At 30.5% G+C, this 21240-nt stretch overlaps 1 protein-coding gene across 4 annotated transcripts in view; it reads left to right on the plus strand.

Annotated features, from left to right (window-relative positions):
• The window catches only part of LOC129946235 (ras GTPase-activating protein raskol), a 193089-nt gene that overhangs the window by 86471 nt on the left and 85378 nt on the right, over positions 1-21240 (plus strand). For 2 of the 4 annotated variants that reach the window (XM_056056357.1, XM_056056356.1), the window contains exon 3: positions 5039-5110. The exons of the other annotated variants lie outside the window; for them this stretch is intronic. In XM_056056357.1, the coding sequence (XP_055912332.1) occupies positions 5039-5110 (72 nt within the window). The remainder of the gene's footprint in view (positions 1-5038; positions 5111-21240) is intronic. 4 annotated transcript variants of the gene reach the window in all.

A 21240-nucleotide genomic window follows, 5' to 3' on the forward strand; every position in this document is an offset into this window, starting at 1 on the left:
CGGAGCCCTGGGGCACACCAGCGTTTATTTTGTGGATATCAGATTTGAATAAATCCAATATTACTTGAATTGAACGGTCCGTAAGTAATTTATAAACCAACAAAGAAGAGATTCATCAATACCAAAAGCACGCATTTTTGATAAGGAGCTTGATGCCAAACTCTATCAAATGCCTTTGAAATATCAAGTGCAATAATCTTACTCTCTCCAAAACTATGTAAAGATTTAATCATCTGTTTGGTGAGATGAACCAAAAAAAACAAAGCCTTACTGCCGGTCATTAAGAAGCTTCCGTTCTTCAAGATATTTCGTGAGCTGAAAATTGATCAGCGTTTCTATGTCCTTCGAAAGAAGGGACGTAAGTGCAATTGGACGATAGTTACAAGGGGAGAAAGATTTATGACATTTAATGTGTGAAAATAATTCCCTACTCATGGCCTTCGCCATGAATGGGATTCTTTTGGTGTTCTTTCATAAATGGTGCGTGCGTTTGTTTCTTCTAAATGAATTATCAGCATATAACAAACATTTAACTTAAACTTTGACAGTTATCTCTATCTGAAGTTTTTATGTCAACCGATAAAAATCATATTTAGTTTCATCCAAATTTTTTAACAACTATTTTTTAATGATCACCAGTAACTTTCATCGCTCTTCTTAATTGAATTTAGAAATGCCTTTAGCGGACAAACAGTATTAAAATAGGTCATCATCATTGAGGCGGGCTAATTTATGCACAATTTGCGATTATGTGTGGCCTCACTATATTCCCCTCATTTTATCAAGGAGTGTGGAGAATAAATTGGTGGCATGAGCGCTGGTCGTGCTGCACTCAATTACTCCATGTCGTCCATTAGGAAAGACGCAATGATTATTTTAGTCGGTGCGGCATAGTATGTAAGTGGGATGCGTTAACGTTTACATTGCGCTTGCATTTATACGATCGAAATGAAGAAGTTCACAATAAAATTATCATTTTGGGAGACCTTCATACATTTTTAAAGTTTGCGAAATGTTTTGTGATACATCAGATTTTAATTTGAAAATGGGGCAGTGGTTTGCTTTTCACCTTTTTTTTTTAGTATTGTTTTATCCTGAAATCCGAATATTTACTATTTAGTATTTACTTTTCGGTACGCTAAAAGTTAGATTTTGAAATTTTTTTGTTTGTCAAAAATGCTCAATTCTGTCCGATAGATAAGACTATTGCGCTTAAAAAAGGTATCTATTTTCTTTTATCTAGAAGAAAAGGTAAATAGGCGAATATTCTGTATTTCTTCCATAAATTTACAACATATGTACCTATGAATGCGTTGAAATAGTTTGAGAACATGGACCAGAGTCTTAAGTATTTTTACTAGGATGGTTATAGTTTTCATGTGATTCTCTTTTTTGAACATTTCTGTTACTTGGATTATTATTTGAATGGTAATTGTGTCATATTCAAACTTATTTGTGTGTCTAACAGCTCAACCATAATTCAATTTTCCTCTCATCATTTGCATTAACATCAAGTATTTTTACATGCAAGGCAAAAGAAAACCTCCACATATAAAAAGTGGGGTATATAATGGCGGTGATGCATGCGTTGCGCATGCATCTGTTGTTTTCTTTAATTTTAAGCTACACGATTTTGTATCTATACTTCTATAGAATTGGATATTTTAACATCTTTATTGTTCACTTGGTAACGGAATTTCACATGGAAGAGAGATCGTAAAATGCATATTCTTATTTGGTTAGAATTAAAAATGTTTGCGCTAGTAAAACGAAAGTAGGTAGTATATTATATTCGTAGATAGTTGCAATGAAATAAATTAAATGTGTCAAAAATTTAAAACAAGTGTCTCAAAATTAGAAAAATGCAGTTAGTTAAATAATTTAAAGCGCAACATTAGTATTAATCGAATTTAAAATAAGTTCAAATATTCCTGAGTCAAATAATTTATATTCTGATTGGAATCAAGAAATTTAGGTCAGAGTTAATCATTGAATCTAAAAGTGACATGCGGGGATTTGTTGACAACGATTTGATCATCTGGGTTAAATAAAGTATTTTTGAAACTAATAAAAGTTTTACTGGAGAAGTCGTAGGTACCAGTTTTAAAGGCAAGAACAAGTGATGCTATGCTTAAAATCACAGATGCATTTAAAAACAAATTTGGCGAGGACATAACTGAAAAAAAAAATAACTTAAAAGTCTCAAATATGAAGCGCCGGTTAAAAATAAAAATAGATAAAAAAAAAGAACAGGAAATACGAAAATTAATCTTAAGGACTGGGGAAAAGAATTGCTTATTTTGATAGAGTCTGAAACTAATCCAACGCTGTACAGTCCAGACCACCAATGGCGTAAGAAAACTCATACTTACTGCTACATTGTGCTCCTTCTATTAGTTCAGGAGTGTGTGGGAATATGATCCAATCAGTTGCACGGCATGGAATTTTTGTTGCAACTTGCTGTACCACTCTAGACATCGTTGATCTCCTTAATAACGCAGGAAAATCCTCATTTTTTCTTGATGTGTCAAAGCACCACCACGTGTTTCTAGGGTTGGGCCCAAAAACTCATCTGTTAATAATTGCACACTTGTTTCACTAAATCTATACAATTTTCAAAAAATCTTCATCAATTATGGACATCTTCTATTTTTATAAACACGATTTGTAACAACATTTTTCAGAAACTCGGCCATTTTGATATAGTTGTTTACAAACTGAGTAAGAGAAAACCCATCCTCAACTATTAATTGTGAGATCGATCTCATGTAATCGAGCGTTTGCTCATCTTTTTGCATATCAAAACTAGATTTTTGAGTTCGAACTCACAGCTTGAGATCGATCTCGGTCTCTGTATTTTATTTTTTGCATAACACTCTAAGAAAGTTATCAGAAAAGTGATTAAAGAGCTTGAATTTATATTTTTACATATGACCCAATATTTACCTTAACAACAAAATTTAGCACAGAATGAAATTATTTATTCATGGGATATCGAAAATCGAATATCAACTTTTACCGATTTTGAGTACTTTTTTGTAGATTTTAATTTGTATCAAAAAAAACTGACCGGTGGATTTGTATCAAAAATTGCTGAATGTCGAAAACAATATAATATTCATACATATAATATAATATACTAAAAGGTGACATTAGTTTGAAGCCAATTTTTTTAATTTTTGGGAAGATGTTCGAGTTGAAAATCAATATTTACCATGTTTTAATAATGTTTTTTACATGTTTTTTGTTTTCGATACGAATTTTCTCTTCATTTTACTGAATGTTTCAGACAATAGTTTTTATAAGATAAAATTAATTTGAAGCCAATTTCTTAAATTTTTAAATAGATATCTAAGCCGAAATTTAACTTTGATACAGTTTAAGAGTTTTTTTTTCTAAAAAAATCTGTCGATTCGATCTTTTCCAAGATTTACATAACTGAATGTTGAAAACTATATTTACTATAAGATGAAATTAGTTTGAAGTCAATATCCTAAATTTTTAAAACGATATTAAAGTAGAAATTAATTTTTACCAACTTAATGGTTTGTTGATATTTCTCAAAATTTTACCAGAAGCCGTTATTCTTCTTATTTCAGAACAAAATCATTTCTTGTTAGTAAAATATTCGATACGAAAATTATTGTTTTGCAAGAAACGTTGAGAAATATCAAAATTTTCAATTCGATTTTCAACATTTTTTTTTTAGAAAAACTAAGTTTTTTAGAAATCAAATGACATTTAAATGCTTGGAAAATTCACGCAATATTTTTAAAAATACTCTTGGAGTCATGAGCAAGTTTGTGCTACCCAGCGGTGCATTTTATTTATTTCAATTTTTTGTATGTTTATCATGCTAAAAATATAATTTCATTTGAGCCTAGATTTGTAATTTGACAATTCGGACCGATTATAATAACTTATGGAAATTTTAAAAGATTCGCATAAAATAACTACGATGAATAATAATTTCTTAATTGAAAATTTTATAAAAGTTCTCTAAATCTAGTTTCCCCCTAAAATATTAACTGTGTACTTCGCATTACGTTTCTGTTAAAAAACGTATTTGAAATTTTGTTCATCAAAATTAAAACTTCTCATGACGATGACGAGGAAAGATAATGAGCAATTCAAATCTGTTGCGCAGGTTATTATTTTTGTATTTTAAGTTTAAAAGCAATTATTTGAGTTCATGAATAATGATGAAAAATCATCATTAAAATTATACATTTACCTTGATGAAATCAAAAGCGGATGATATCATTTTCCTAATGTTTTTGGTTTATGTGAATTGTACCCACACCACATACTTATACTTAATTATTTTACCTACATAATATTAATACTATATTTACTATTGTGTAAAGCAAGCCAAGTGCGACCAAAATCTACAATATTTGTTTTTATTATTTTACATTGAAATCGGTCTCTCGTCGGCGCCTTAAATGTGTTGCGCTTGAAAATGGAAACAACAATAATCCTAATATAAAGACAAATATTTGGGTTTGTGTGCTGAAAGAGATATTTATTAATTATAATATTAATTTAATTGTAGTTTTATTTATAACTTTTAATCGGTCGGGAAATTCACTGCTTCAATTTGGAGTGGAGCAAATAATTTTTGGTGAGATGTAAAATATTAAAAAGGTTCCATTTGCAATAGACCGCGTTATTGGTTCGTAAAATAATAAGGGATAACCAACATTTTGAAGTTGGTACCTCCATTAGAACTTTAGATAAGAACGATGAAAGAAGCTTCCCGAACATACCGACGGCGGCGTACGAACGCACTAACAGACATCTCTCTTTTATTTAGACTCTAAGGACCTTGAAGTGTCGAGAAATGTCAAAATTTTCAATTCGACAAATCGGACCGATTACAACAACTCCCTATGGGAAGTTAATAAAAACTCAAACGAGCTTTGTTTTTTATAATCATGTTTCTATCATATTTACTATTTTATATATGTGCATGTGTATGTTAATATGTTTGTGTTATCGATTTATTATCTATGATTTTCTTTTTTATTTCTTTCAGGTGAGTACAAATCAAAAACTCTGCCACGAATACATTTCGATTCTTCAGTTACTGATTCGACACACAGTGAAGGTAAAGATTTATTCCCCTTAAAAAAAAGTTTTATTTGAGAGCAAATCTTATCTGCAGATCTCATGCTTAATAGCCTGATTTTGTAAAAAATCATAGATATAATATGTGACTATGTATACCAAACAAATATGAAATACTTGTTATAAAAAAAAAAGTTTAGGATATAAATAAAACTTATTAAAAGCACCCAAAACTAAAACTTCAAATAGAGTTCACAGAACTGAATATCGTTTTGTTTTTATGTTAATTAATTTTGGTTCCACAACGTTGAGTTTAAAAAAAATCAGTCAATCTCTGACTGACTTAAACTATAAGGAATGATGGCTTCACAAAGATATCACCCCATGAGTGAACATAATTATGGTATGACTGTAAATTTCTGTACACTTATTAAAAAATACAATCGTCGGTATACATTTATATATATTCCAAAACAATTAAAAAAAGACTATTTAAATTGATATTTTTCAAACCGTTGTTTTGTTGGAAAATCTATCAATAGTAAAGTAGGATTTTACGTTTATATTAAAAGACCAATATCCTCAGTATGAATACTACCGATAAAAGTTAAAGTAGAATTTTACTACGGATGGGTTTTTGAAAGTGATCAAGTTTGACAGCACTTTCTAAAAAGCAAATGGTGTTTCGATGTTTCTTATGAAGTGCAAGTGAGATAGTTTGATTCGTATTAAATAATGAAGAACTGAGTAGTTCAGCACCATATAAGAATATGCTACATACTCCATGTGCAAATATATTTTTCGTAAACAAACATGCAAATAAACAGACCATAATGCATTACTTGTAAAAGCAACTCCTCCACACAGGTTTTTCTTTACAAATGTATGTATTTATATAATAATATAAAATAATTTGAGTCGAGCTTCAAGCTTCAACACCACATGTTAATGTTGTAGTCTACGAACGAACCCCCTACTTGAAGTATATATTAAATGTCAAAGTTGCAATTGTTAAACTAACTTTTTTTACAGAATCTCTTGTTTGTTTTGTTAACTTACTATTTTCTTCTTGAAAATTGTCCATTTTATTAGTTTTAGTTAGTATTTTTGCTGACAGGTCTTCTTTCAGTTGTACCAATCTTTAAATACGAAAATCTGGATACTGCCGATGCCTTTTCGTTGGAATGTTTTACTATACTATTTATAGAATGCCAAAAAACCCGGGGGTAATTTGTATATATTTTGATTAAAAACTCAATAAGTTTCTATTTTATACAACAACTTCTATAAATTGCTGAAAATTCGATATAGTTAACTAAAATAAAATAAAAGCTCAAAATAAAACTTCTATAGTTTCAAAAGTCGCAGCACGACCTTTTTCTTAGTGTACCATGTGAACTTTGCAACGTCAGTTCAAAAATGAAAATTCTCATTTTACAAACCTTTTAACATATATTTAGCCTTTCTATTTCTACTTTTATTTTATGTGGTGGTTCCGTGGTTGGTCATGGTGCACTTGCCAATATTCCACACTGAATTTCTCTGTTCTAATTTATAATTTAGTATCGCCATCAAGCCGGACTGCACATTTAGCAAAGAGCATTTCTTTAAACATTTACTTGTTGTTTTTCTTTTGTCTAGAAAAACTCTAACCCAATTTTTTGAAAAGAAGAAACAAGGTAATTTATTTCAGCTTTGGTTTTTCTTTCCAGTTCAAAGTTGAAGAAAAGATCACTCATTATATTGTATTATTTAAGAAAATTATTTCCCACTTACATCTACAGTAGAATACATAATATAATGTACATATGAATCTAGAGACCATTGCGCAATGCCAAAAAAGTATTTGCGAACAATGGCGTCGCCTGTTGTCATTCTCACTTAAGTGTGTAAGTTATGCTCAGGTCCAGACTGTTAAAATATTCAAGAAAAGGCCCTGCTTGGTTCTTCAGTAGTTGTAAACAAAAACTTAAAACTTAAATAAAAAATCTTAGTTGTTAAAATTATTGTCTCGGAGATAAAAGACATAGAATTTTATGTTTATGACATTAGCAGGTAAATAAGGGATGGCTTTTTCTTTTATTTTCTCGGTCTTAGTTTTTATTTTTAATTATTATAATTATTAATCCTAGATTAATTAAATCGCTCGATCATTGGTTATTGAGAATCTTTTAAATTAATTTCTATGAGCATGAAATACATAACTAACATTTTGAACGAGTAAAAATTTGCAATCTTTAATATCTACTCCTTAGGTTAGGTTAGATCAAAGACGCTGTTTGTGATAGAGGAGGACTTCACATGAATCTTAAAGCTTTCTTCTTTAGCTCAATAAAACCAGTTTGAGTCGCATACGGAACATTAGAGACTGTGTTATGTTAATATGATTGAGATCGTTTAGATAGTTTAGATCGGTATAGAAGAATTCTCCTAGGTAATTCCTTCGTTTTTGAGCTGAAGCAGCCCTAGCCGCCCGGTTATGACACCGATTATCGAGCTTTTATGTGATATGGTAGAATGGGTTGTACTGTACTATTTTTAGCGAGTTCATCTGCCTTACAATTTCGTGGAATATCTCTATGGCCCGACACCCAGCAAAGGTAAATATTTAACTGTTAATTGCCATCTCCATTAGAGACTGTTATAGAATTTGTAGAAATAGAGTATGGAGATTTGATAGGGGTGTGACTATCTGAGAAAATATGAATAATCAGCTGTTGATATCATGTTTTCTTTAAGCCAGGATAAGACTTCTTTTATTGCTTAAAGCTTTGAATTAGCTTAAAGATTGCAACTGACTCGTCTCCCAGGAATGCCCTATCCTCCCAGAATGATCTGGAAGGTATAGAAATCTGTAGCCTGTGTGCTTTGGAATTGATTCTTAGTATTAAGAATTACATTTACAACTTGATAAATAGATCAAGAGATGTTTGGTAGAGTATAGTACTCAGTGCCGCAGATGGCGAAGCGTTCCGCTTATACATTGGCAAGCTGGACTTTGGAATTTATTTAGTTTGTGAAGGTTACCTTACATTAAAATCGCCCTGATTACCGATGTGTATATCCAATGCGTAATTTAATCTTGTAAGCCATTTTCATTACAAATAACTTGTTTGCAAGAAAAGAGAGTTACAGTGGGCTTTTGGACTTTCTCTTGTATAGTACGTTTCCAATTTGGTTTTTTGTCTAACTAAGGGAGTGTTAACAATATAGAATTTTGTATTTCCTCGAAAATAGGACTTATTCGGTTTTGTGTAGGTTTAACACCCAGTCCACACCGATCAGCCCAAAGTATTAGTTTGTCTGTATCCATTCCTTAGAGGTGAAACATAGTGTTGGGATTAAATTTAATGCAATTTTCACTTCATGTAAATAGTCACTAGCTGTCAAAACAAACATTTATAAGTTCTATAAATGAGTGGGTTACTTTTCAAAATGCGAAGTATAAATGAAATATACATTTTTTCTGTTCGAAGCATTTTTTGTTTCTAGAACTGAGAACTAACTTAGGAGAATTGGACCCACTTACTATTTATAAATTTATTACTAAATTCGGCCCTGTTGTTTTTTTCTGGCCAGGCACCGCCTTGTTCTCGATTCGGATTGTGCTCATCTGTGCAATAAGTATATGATGTTCTTATGACCGATCTCAAGGTAACAAAGTATAATGAAGTTCCATGCGAGACCGAGAAACTCATTTGATGATCACTCAGAAAGACAAAATGTAAATTTTAATTATAATAAGAGTTAATTGCCACTGATAATAATTTAATTTGTTTGAGTTGGGGTGGAGAAAATAATTTGATTCTTTATATACCAACTCTTTCAACTTGTTTTTGTTTTGTTTTTCGTATGGTAGTTTAATGACTAATATTGATCTGAAAGATATATTTTTTGCATTAATTGCTTTCGCCGTAATAATTTCATAATTCCAAAGACAACATTCTGCAACAATTTTTTAAGAAATCTATGATTTGTTCTTTGATGTGATGAAATTTTCATCATTATATGAATTGAATTATTATATATTATATTTTTTTAACTCAGTAGTAACCGTGGCATAATGTTTAGTCTGGTCTTAAAATAATTCACCAAGCAGAAAATTGATTGTTTTTAATTAAGCTTTAAGTTGAGAATCAAAGATGCTGTTTATATCTTTCTTGCTATTAAATCTTCGTTGCATCTTACTTCTATTCATAAGATAATTTACGGTCTTATGCGTTAGGAATCGAACTTCCTTTTGCTTCTTTGTAAGTATTCTAATTACTCATCTAAAAGCAAATGGATCTAGAACTATGAACACCATTGTTTTTCTCGATACGAATGTACTTAGATAATTTAATATCTATAAGAAGTACATAACATCTGATAAACATAATGTAGATATACAACAGTCCTCGAATTTTGTGTTGTTAAATCAATTGAATCTCTCATGGGGCCTTTCTAAGCTTCTTTGTTTTCCTAGTATCGTTGTTTAATGACATCCATTGGAGTGTGACCATAATAATTACGTACATGAAAATGTGTTTGTAAACTTCTTTGTGTCAGGACCGTAGCCTAGCCAAACAAAAATTAAAGGGGACATACGTAATATCTTTCCTACTTTTCAACTGCCCATTTCTATATTAAAGTAGTATGCATGTAGAATACACCTCACATGAGTCTTACATAAATTCAGTTTGAACTATTAAGCCCATTTAGTTTAGGGATAATTAAGTCATAATTTAGATCTTTGGTACTAAGTAAGTAAACACTTTAATATCTAAAAAATTTAAAAAAATTGTAAATTTCACAAAACTAGCTTTTTCGCTTTTAATTCCAAGAAAAATTCCTATATTGGTCTTTATTACTATTATTATTTATTGAACTATACATAAATGTACAAAACAATACTTAAAAGCTTATAGCTAAAAAGGCTTCTAGCTGAAATGATTAAAGTAGTATTTTTGGATGTTATGATGTTTTAAATTTGCCAGCTACAGGGGGCGGTCAGAGTAGGTAAGAATAATAAGTCTGACGTACTCTGACCGCCCGCCCCCTCGCAGGTGTTTTTTAATAAATAAAAGTTTATTACTCTGATAAAGATTTAAAATTTTGAAAGTATTTTGTATGTTTTGTTCGGAAGGAACCAAGAAGAGATTTTTAAGATTACAGTTAAAAACTTTATCACAAATTGCATTGACATTAGCAGTCTGTAGTTGAATGGTAGATGGTCAGCTGGATATTGAGTTGGCAGAGGTGGCAAATAGGTGGGGAATCTTTCTTGAGTTGGTGACTGTATGTGAGCTGGGTGTGTCCAATCCTTTACCTGGTGAAGCATTTGTAAATGATTACAGGCGTAGAGGTGGGGTTGATAACTGGGTTGCAATTTTGATTGATGAAAGAATAGTGGTGATGATAAGGAGACCAATCTATTATATTTTGATTATGTAAAATGGACCAAGTCAATTTTAAAATTCCGTTTTTGGTAGGTTGGTATTTTGATATTACTAAGTTTCTGTTCCTAGCGGTTATTTTGGCTTCATTGTTTGTGTGCTAATTGCCTCTTACACAGATGTGACCTGTCACCCAAAAAATCTTTATCGCTTTTCCGAGTTTGATGACGTTGTCTCTGATTTGCCGATGTAGGATGATCGATTGTTGACGTTTTCAATGGCGGATAAAGTTGAAAGACTGTCCGTGCACACCACGGTTTTTTTTTTTTGGATTTGCAGGTGAATTGCTTGGCTTTTACGACCGCTAAGGCTTCGGCTGAGAAAACGGAAAAATTGATGGTAGTTTTTCTGACGAAATTCGGTTGTTGTTTGAATCTACAATTGCGAAAGAGGTACCTTCCTCACATTTTAAACCATCGGTTAACAGGATATTCCAATTATTTCTGATGAAAGGATTTATCAATTCCTGAAAATGTAAATCTTTTTTAAATTGAGCGAGTGTAGTGTTGTTGGATTTTTTATTTTTGGTTCAGTGCCGAATTTTCTCGCATACATTAAAGTTGTTTAGAGGGCTTGTCTTTAAGCGTTTTAGGATTTTCGTAGAGTCCAAAAAGATTCAAGTACTTTTCCCACAAGGTTTGATGTATTTCTTTTTGTGATCGACGAAAAACCTCCCTCAGCTATCATATTTGTTAAAGGACGTGTCTTAAAAGCTTTTTCTACTGACAAGAAAAAGAGTGACGAATCCCTGAAATACCTTCCTTTTGCAAGAAAAAGTAGATTGACATTCTTTTATCACAAGAGCTGTAAAAAGGTTACGACCATTAGGAATTACTGTAAGAATTCCCTTAAATACAAATTCTATAAACATAAAAGAAGAAGACAATTCACTAATTTTGTTCACATGTTGAATTATTATTGGTTAAAAATAGTTTTACGTTTTTGAGTAATTTCTATTTTAATTATACAAACATTATTTAAGTTTTAAAAAAAATTATGAAAGTTGTTGTTTTGCGGCTTTACTAAAACCTACTCAATTCAAACAAAAAAATATATCTGATTGGCGAGTAAACCTCGCAAACTACTGTCTTGTTCTCGGCTGAGTACAAAAGTACAGACAGAGTGTTCTCAAAGTGTCTCTTTTTATTTTCTGGATAAATAACTTACAATTAACTTGACATAAATACGACAAAGCTAATGATTCATCGTTAATTCGGAAGCACAAAGGATCGCAATACTCGTATTATTGTTGTCAAAGAATAGAGCCACAAAGTGATGGGAAAACAAAATTTAATTTATATGATGAGTTGACGTATAGTATAGTATACAATCGTATGTATTTATGTTTGTGGAAAATTAGCATGTACATATGTGAAAAATAAATATAACCTGACATGGAAAAGTACAATTATTAGTGACACTGACACTTTTAACGGAGAAGATGATAATTTGTATAAAATTAGTTAAGTCGGCATAGTTTTGAGTTAACCTGATTTTTAAACCAAATGTTTCTATTTTTTTTTCCAAAAGTTAATTTTCATTTCACGAGTCATAATTTTATATTTACAACTGCTTTTTGACGAGGTCGACCAATTCTTTTCTTATAACATTCACAAAGTGGATACCATTAGATCAACTTTAACATTTCTCAAAATTCTGTGATAGTTCAATTTTTAATTATTTTATTTATGTATGTATGTGCAGTGTAATTGATTTCTTGTATGGAAATTTAAAATTTTTGCAAATATTTTTACTAAACGGTTCATCTCATACCTATGCAAAGTCTTGATCTCATAATAGAATTATCTTATATTTTTGTATGTTCACACATTTGAATTATTATGAGTTTCTTAGCCTCATTAGCTTAGCTAGATAGATAGATACAATGCATTCTAGCCAAGTTTATTTTTAGTTCATTTGCACATACGCACACTTGCAATGCTGATGGTAAAAGATCTACAGTGTGCTATAGCTAAGACATTCCTATAATAATCAATTCATGTCTGACCTAAAAATAAGTACATGAATTTCTGCACTTAAATCTGTTTTTGTTTTAAATAAATTACAAAAAAATTACAGTTGAAAACATGAGTGCTTCAAACTTTAACCTTTGAATATCATTATGTTTTTATTTTACAGCTTAAATTAAATTGTGAAATTAACCAGAACTTTAACATTAAACTGTAAATTGTTTGAAAGGTGTAGTTTTCCCTGAAATCCATAAAAGAAGAAACATTAAAACCCTCAGTTATGATAAAAGTGCCAAGATTAAACTTTCTTCCCGGTGAAATAGACTATGTTAAATAAATATTATTGTGTCGAAGATTCAGGACCTGTTTCAGAACTAATACGAACTACCTGTGCATTTTCCACCACGGTATGAGTTGTCGGAGCTGTTAAAGCATTTAAACCGTCATGAAATCTATAAATTATTGACCTATCATTTTACATTATCGATATTGTAAAAACAATACTGAACATAATCGAGTGCAACGTAGATTACGTCTGTTATAATGATATAAAAGTGTCTTACACGTAGGTATTCAATGGAAGTATAGACCGATACCGAATGAACGGAAGTTCCAAAGTACGAAAGCAAAAACTTGAAGCCCATTAGAGCAAGGAGACCAGCTTAGACTGACTGTAATCTGTAAAAAAAAACTTCCCCTTACTTTGCACAACTATAAAAAGTAAGACAAAGTTCAAAAATACATTATGTACCTACATTTTGAGAGAAACTTCGTTGATTGGACCCGGCAGCAAAAGATAGTTTTTTTTTATTTTTGCATTAACTCATCTACCGCAAGGTGTGCAAGACTTTCCGACACAACAATTAAGTTGTAACCGTTTTAATTTTAATGTCACATGTCTTGCCTCCCAAGTTTTAAGTCGTAAAAAGACAAAGCTGGGTAATTTCATTCAACTGTTTCTGTTTTTTTTATCCGAGACCGACGACGCGACGACGATAGATAGAGACCATTTTCACCAAAAAAAGCTTGGGAAGAAGTCATCATCTCGTTCGGATCGTTTTATTGCGATGGCGAAGAAATACATATGCTTGGTTATTATGATGATATGTGTATGAAATGCGACAACAAAAACAACTCTGTTTTACATATTTCATATTTTTGTCGTTATTTGAAAATAATAACCTTAGAATAAGTCATATACGTACATACATATGTACATGATGCGGCTTGGGGAAATCGGGCGTCCAAGACCATTACGTATACATATATCAAAATATTAAACTCAAGCTCTTTTTTTTTGTATATTATATGTAGAGGAAGATTTAGAATTGTAGTCGAGAAATTTCAACAACATTCGTAGAGAATAAAATAATATTTTTAAAAAGCATTGATTGTTGAGAACGTGCTTTGTGTTTCACAACCCCTTTTTTACAATTAAAACCGTTAATGTATATTGTGCTAAGCTTTGTATCATTATGCTAAACTTTGTATCAATAAAATTGGACAATAAAAAATAGTAGGCTGAAATTGAAATAATCTTTTCCAACGTGATATTAAAATCTATGCTTATCTTTTGCGAAACTACAAACAAATTAGTTCTGAAATGACAAAACTTAGCTAGCTTTCTACAGGCGGCATAGTATCGTCTTGTGCACGTTTTCAAATCCGTTATAAAAAAAAGACTAAACTTAAAAACTGTGTGGAAGTACGAAATAATAACTACATTCCTAACAACTACCTATATTTAAATTAAAAATTATCAATTATTATTATTAAATGATTTTCTTATAACAATACCCGTTTTTGGCATTCTATAAATAGTGCAGTAGAAAATTCCCAACATTTTTTGTATTTAAAAATTGGTACCACTGAAAGAAGATCCGTCAGAATAATAAAACACACAAATAGAAGAAAGTTTTGTGAAAATGAAAAGTTAAAATTAACTCCAGCAAAAAAAACTAAATAAAACTAATGAAATCCACAGTTTTCGAGAAGAAATGGTTAGAAAACATCGAGATTCTATAAAAATAGTTCATTTAACAATTGTAGCTTTGACATAAAATAAAAACTTCTAGAAAGGGGTTTGTTCGTAGCCTACTACATTAACATGTAGTATTTGAAGCGAGCTTGAAGCTTGTCTCAATTCTTTATATAACTAAATCTAGTTGAAATAAGCTTGATTTGACTCGATTCCATTTGGGGATCGGAGTCGATTCAAAATTTGTGAAGAAAAATCTGTGCGGAGGAGTTGGTTTTACAGATAATGCATTATGGTCTGCTTAATCCATGTTTGTGTAAAAAAAATATAGTTTTGTTTTAATCAAATTAAAAAATAAAATGCACATTTAATAGGTAGCGTATTCTTATATGTTGCTGAAGTAGTCAGTTCTTCATTGTTTAACACGAATCAAACTGTCTCACTTGGACTTCATAAGAATCGAAACACAATTTGCATTTCGGAATAATCATTTTTAAATCTTTTTGTGGTGGAAACATCAAAGTGATTTATTTAATCTAAACTGAGATAAGCCTTTAGTGGAAACACGGCAAAACTTAATTATTTTTTCTATCCTTGCAAGCCCAGTTAGTCAATTTTCATAAACAAAACTAAATAATATCATCAGTAACAGATTGATTTTTTTCGCCAATGGAAAACACATGATTCCAAATGCACAACTACTCAACGAACACTGCCATCGAGACACGAATGCAATATCAAATCGTACCAACATTTGAGAACGAAATCACTTAGGATCCATTCAAGACTCGTATAAATGTCAAAAAAACATCCGTAGTACGATTCTACTTTAACTTTTATCGGTAGTATTCATACTGCGGATATTGTTTTTGTTATTCGTGCAGGGATGACACATGACATAACGATGGTAGAGAAGCCGAAGAAAGTGGGTAATTCGTTGGGTAATTCATTGGGTCGATGGACTTCAAATTTGGAAATTAAGGCTTTGAGCCGATTCGCATTACCGAAAAATTCGAATTTTCTCAAACACACAAACCGTTTTTTTTTTTTAATGTTCGCTTATTCTTTTCTTTATTTGGTTTCTTTCAACATAAATATTTTTGTATTACTCCAGAAGGATACCCCGCATAGAACTTTTTTTTTATATTTAAGTTTTCTCAGGAACTAATCTACCGATTTCAATACTTTTCCTGTACACGCTCTTATACTGTCTCAACAATATTTGATGATCAAAAGGGTCAATATTTCTTTTTGATTTAAAAGAAGATATCAAACCTTTTGTTTTCGAATTTTGATCTCTTGAAAATGGGTCATTATTTGTTTACGAAATTCAAATGTAAAACGCACTTTAATAAACTCTAAATAACTATATACCAAAAATATTTTTAAAGTAAAACTAAATAATTTTATATGGATTTACCAAAATAATAAAAAAAATAATAATTATTTAAAAAAAATTAAGTAACTAGTAAGACTTTTCTTAGACCTGGTTTTTGGATAGTGTTTTGGAACGAAACATACATATGTATCTTTATATACTTGTTTCTTGGTTTAAATTTTAACAAAATAAATACAAAAAATTTTTAATTTAAATTTCTGTTTCCGGAACAATTTTAACTAAATGAAGATAAGAAAGAAACTAAGCTTTTGATTTAATTATGCAAACTAAATCTAGAAAAGCGGAAATGATATTATTGAGACCTTATTTACCAAATTTTATTTTATTTTTTAACATAATGTACTGACATTTTAAGAAAAATACTAACACACTTAAATTAAGAAAATTAAATTCACTTAACTCTTAAACTAAGAACTGAACTCTTGATCTATAACTACATGTCATGTTGGTAATGCAAAAGATTTAGGTGGAGGTGTTCTTATAGTGGTAAAAAATGCTCATTTCTCTTTTTCTGTATCTTTTTCATTTGAAGTATCAATTGAACTTCTTCGCAATTGGAACTATCTCTTCTCGATAAAGTCCTTCTTACTGACTTACAGCAAACAAGCTGTATTAAATCGAATTCTCGATTTAGTATTTTCTTCTGACGCTACTCTTGTTCTAGAATCTAGATCAGGATTTGCTAATATTGATAAATTCAACCCCCTTTGGACATTTTTTTTGTTACTTTAGTAATCACCTTACTGAACACAGTAATTCCTTTGGTTGCTTATACAATTTTGATTTCAGAAGAGCCTATTTCCAGTTGTTGTCTGAAGATTCAACCATTTCTGGAATTGCTGATACCTTAGCATTTTCTTATATTGACGAAGCAGTTTCAATTTTTGTATAAGATCTTTAAATATTGTTTGGAAAAAATGTACCTTTAAAGAAATCAAGAAATACAAATTTTAGCCTTCCTACTAACAACTAACACATGCACTTATGATGAGCCTCTGATCGTAGTGGGACGCTTGCTATAAGCTAACTAATTTCTGAAAATTCAACAAATAAAATGGGTCTAAGATTTGTATTTCCATACATATTCGCTGGTAAATTTTAGAGTCATTTAGCTTATGACAAAACTTTTGCATGTAAATTCGTACATTTTCAAAATAGGATGCACCCTAATGAAGTACCTACATATGTATGTATATCAGCACAAAGTGATAATGCAAAACAATAATTTGAATTATTAACCCCTTGTCTCTCCCTTATTGACGTTATATCGAATACAAGATACAGATACTTTTCACACTGATATAGTTCATTTATATATGTAGGTAAATAAACGAACCTATATGTCACTATACTCGTACACATATGTATGTTATATTCCTGCTTAGGAAGTTCCTACTGGGCTACATTATTTTTCCATTTGTGCGGTACTGTGTACTACTTTTTTTGTATATATATATTTTTAATTTGTATTCTTCTTGAGAGTTATTCCACCTTTTATAATCGCATTGTTTTACGCGCAACTCGCATACCTTCCAGCACTTCACTTTTTCAGTCAGCTACAGGTAGACAACCTGTTGCCTGCGTTTTCCCTTCATTTCAATACAGCAAAGGCATTGTTATTTTTTCATTCTATAATAAGTTTTGGGATGTTTCATGGGACTGACTGTTGGCTGTATGAATGTTGAAACTTTAATTTACTGCATAAATCATAATGCAATAGGTAGCTACCTGTAGTCGGTGAAATTGTTTTCATACTTATACATATGTAGATATTACTTACCTGTTACATAGATTGCAATGTATGTACTTCATTTTATATACAAATTTAATGGCGCAGATGTTCTTTTCACTATTATTTTTGAAATTTGTTGTTTTAATCAGAATAAATTATCCATATAACATATAATATGTAGTTGAAGGTATCTACCATCACCATGGCACTCCACGGTAGGTCGGCATTCGACCAAAATATAAAATACAAAAAATAGATGCTTAAATTATATCATCATACTAATGTTCAATTGATTTATCTCTCTCTTTGTAGATTAGGAGTTTAGGGGCCGCAGAAGTTATTATCTTCTAGAGATAGAATTTCTATAACAGCACTCTAGTGATAAACAAGAAAATATGACAAAAAATTTAATATATAAATATTTTTGAACAGTTTTATTTAACAATATATTAACTTCCCATAGGAAGTATTAAGGACTAATTTGAGTGAAAAAGTGGGGAAAAAAGTATTTTTTTTTTATTTTAATGCATTTTTTTTTATTTTCTAGTATTCAAGAGTACACATATATTCTAGTGATATATCAAAAGTCAAACAGTGGAAAAAGAAATAAAGGCAAAACAAATTAGTATATAAACACTTAATTTCGTGAAACTTATCATCTAAGTCCGAGAAATGTGTAATAAACTCATCATTTCTGAAGAGTATCTTTCTTTCAGATCTTTTTGACTTCTCACAAGCCTTAAGGAAGAAATAAGTTCTGCCAAATTCTTGAAACTTTACACATATCGATATTTCTTGCAGTCTTTATTTTTGCATTCAATAATATTTTGACTATGAACCAATATTTTGTGTAAAGTAGGTGCATCTAACTGTTCAAAAAATCTTCTTGCTGTGTTTCCGCCATTAGTGTCTCCATACCCTTGCTTTGGTATATTCACATCAAGACCAAGCTCATAGCTAAAATGCCTTTGGATCTCTTGTTTCCTTCTTTTTTTCCATTTCCTTCGTCCCAATCGATTTATCAGTACCTTCTTCTTCTTGACGAAGAGTATACATAAGCTTCAAAATAAATTCCATGCATCTGAGGGGAAAAATGACTAGCTTCATCAATTTAAATCTCCCTAGCTCAGTTTGATGCAAAATGACGCAGTTGATTTTTTAGATTTATGTCAAAAAATATATAAGGTTATTGAATCAGTTGAAATCTTAGCACCACTCGTTGAATCTTTTTTTCTATACAATTTGAAGTCGAAAAAGGGTACAAAAAGTAGTGTTTCCAAAAACATTAAATTAAACAATTAAAAAATATTTTTTTTCTATCGATCAAAGTAATGACATAGCATATTATGGAAACAAAAACGAAAAACGTTTCGAAACTCTTTTTTTTTTAGTTTTTACATTCAAAGTTAAGAAAGAAAATTAAAACAAAATGATCATCATAAAAATCTTCAACTTTAGCCTGCTCTAAAAAGAACACCAATAACCCAAATTTAATAATATGTTCGATTACTTGAGCTTCAAGTATGTGTGAATCCAGTTGACTTAAAAGGTTAGCTTTATAGACCCACTAGAAAAATGAATATTGCAAGCAGCTTTGCATAAACGGTCTACTGTGTGGCGTTTATAAAATTATTGTTTATTTTAGGTGTATTTTAACACTATCCGATATTTTTTGGGCATATATTACATAGAAATGAATAGCATAGGGAGATATTGTAAAACAACGATAAGGTTTTAATGTTTGAAAGTTAATACAATCGATTTTATACAAAGCAACGTTGAGAACCAGAATGAGAAGTAAGATTTGAATTTTCTTATCTTATTCCTTTTTTTGAAGACTTGCCAAGATACAAGGTTTTATTTTCAAAAAAAGTGCTACTCAATGTCAAACGGAGTTGCCAACAATTTGAAGGACTATACAAAAATTGAAATCATGTATTTAATAATAAAGATAAAATAAAAGTTTAGTCGTCAGCTCATTGGGAAAACCATAGAATTTATTAAATTAGAAAATATTAGTTGAAATAAATCGATTTTTGAAATTATGTCAAATATCAGAGTTCATCTCAAATTTTAAAACGATGTCATGGTGTTTTGCATGTTGGACACTAAGAAAAACTCGAAAATTGAGTTAGATACTCGAATAAAAGTTAAGTCTCTATCCGCGGCAGGATTTAAATTTACCTTGCTGTATTTATTATTCATATACACTTCTACTCCTTTACGGAAGGTTTTCCAAGCAAAAACTCATATTGTCAATAAAAAGTTTTTCATTTCGTATTTTCTTACAGCAAGTTCACAGAAGTGTAACTATCATTTTGTTTGCCCTTTTATTCAATTACTTTTGATGCCATCTGTAGTTTGACATATTAAACTGCCATTTGATCTACAAGTTTAGAAAACATTCTTTTCATTTTGGAACATTTTCGAAATTATTGCAAATAAGTAATCAAAATATGATTATATGATGAAGTGATAAAATAAAACTTTCAGCAGCGTTAATAATTGTAAATACCGACATAATGTATTGTACTATTTCTATACCTAGTTAACGAATAGAACAAGGTTGATTGGGTAACCTTAATAGCAAGTGAAGCTTCTATATAAAAGAAATAAAATATCTAATCAGAATCAATGCAAACCTATTTTCGCTCAATGAAAACGTAAAGCAAAGTTGTTTCAGCTAGTGCGTAAATGTAACAATAGAATCGCTTTTCATTCATCTACTTTTTCTCAATCTCTTTTTTTTTGTTTAAATAAAATGCAGTAACAAATAAACACGTGGTACATACATCTAGATATAACGACACAAATACCTATTTAATATGAGTTCACAATTAACATTTAACACCAATCTAAAAAGAATAGAAATTGGTTTTACAATGTGTATCGTCATAATTTTAAAATTATATATATTTTTTAAATTAAAGACAAACAAATTCATTTTTTCTATACATACCTAGAGTCTGTATAGAGTCTCCACCAAGGCGTAGCTCATGTCTTAAACATTCAATTGTTTTAATTACTCTATACAATTAACTGAGTGATGTAATGTTTTTGTTTTGCAACACTCTGAATATTATTACAAATATATATATCTACATTGCCTATGCAAAATGCAAACATACATAGTTGATTCCTTTGCAATAAACCTACTTCTAAAACTATCACAAGTGGCTTAATTTAAATGCGCTATCGTTTGGATTTCAAGGTTTTTTTTTTAATGTTTAACGCTGCATGCCGCCGCCGCCGCCACAGCTCTGTATAATGCAGGGTGTCCTGTTCTTATCGTAATCCGAAATGTTTTAAACCTATTCACATGTAACTTTGCTAAAACATAGAAGGGAAATAATGTTTATAATTATTATAGGTATATAAGGAGAGTACAAATTTTAATTTATAAAAGAGACATTAATGAATATTTATTTCATTGTAAATAAGGAGGAATGTCATATTAACAATGCAACAATACAAAAATTGAAAACATTATCAGCCAAATGGCCACCACGGCTACGGTCACAGTTCCATATCATTTTTGCAAAATTGTTGATTGCTTTTCTGTATGTCCATGAAAACTTCACGAATTCCTTCTTAAAGGTTTTAAACCGATTGTGAAGTCCAAGCATAGGTCTTTACTTTCGACCTTGTCTTTAACG

Source organism: Eupeodes corollae, chromosome 2 (genome assembly GCF_945859685.1).
Source record: "Eupeodes corollae chromosome 2, idEupCoro1.1, whole genome shotgun sequence".
In the NCBI taxonomy this organism is placed as follows: Eukaryota; Metazoa; Arthropoda; class Insecta; order Diptera; family Syrphidae; genus Eupeodes; species Eupeodes corollae.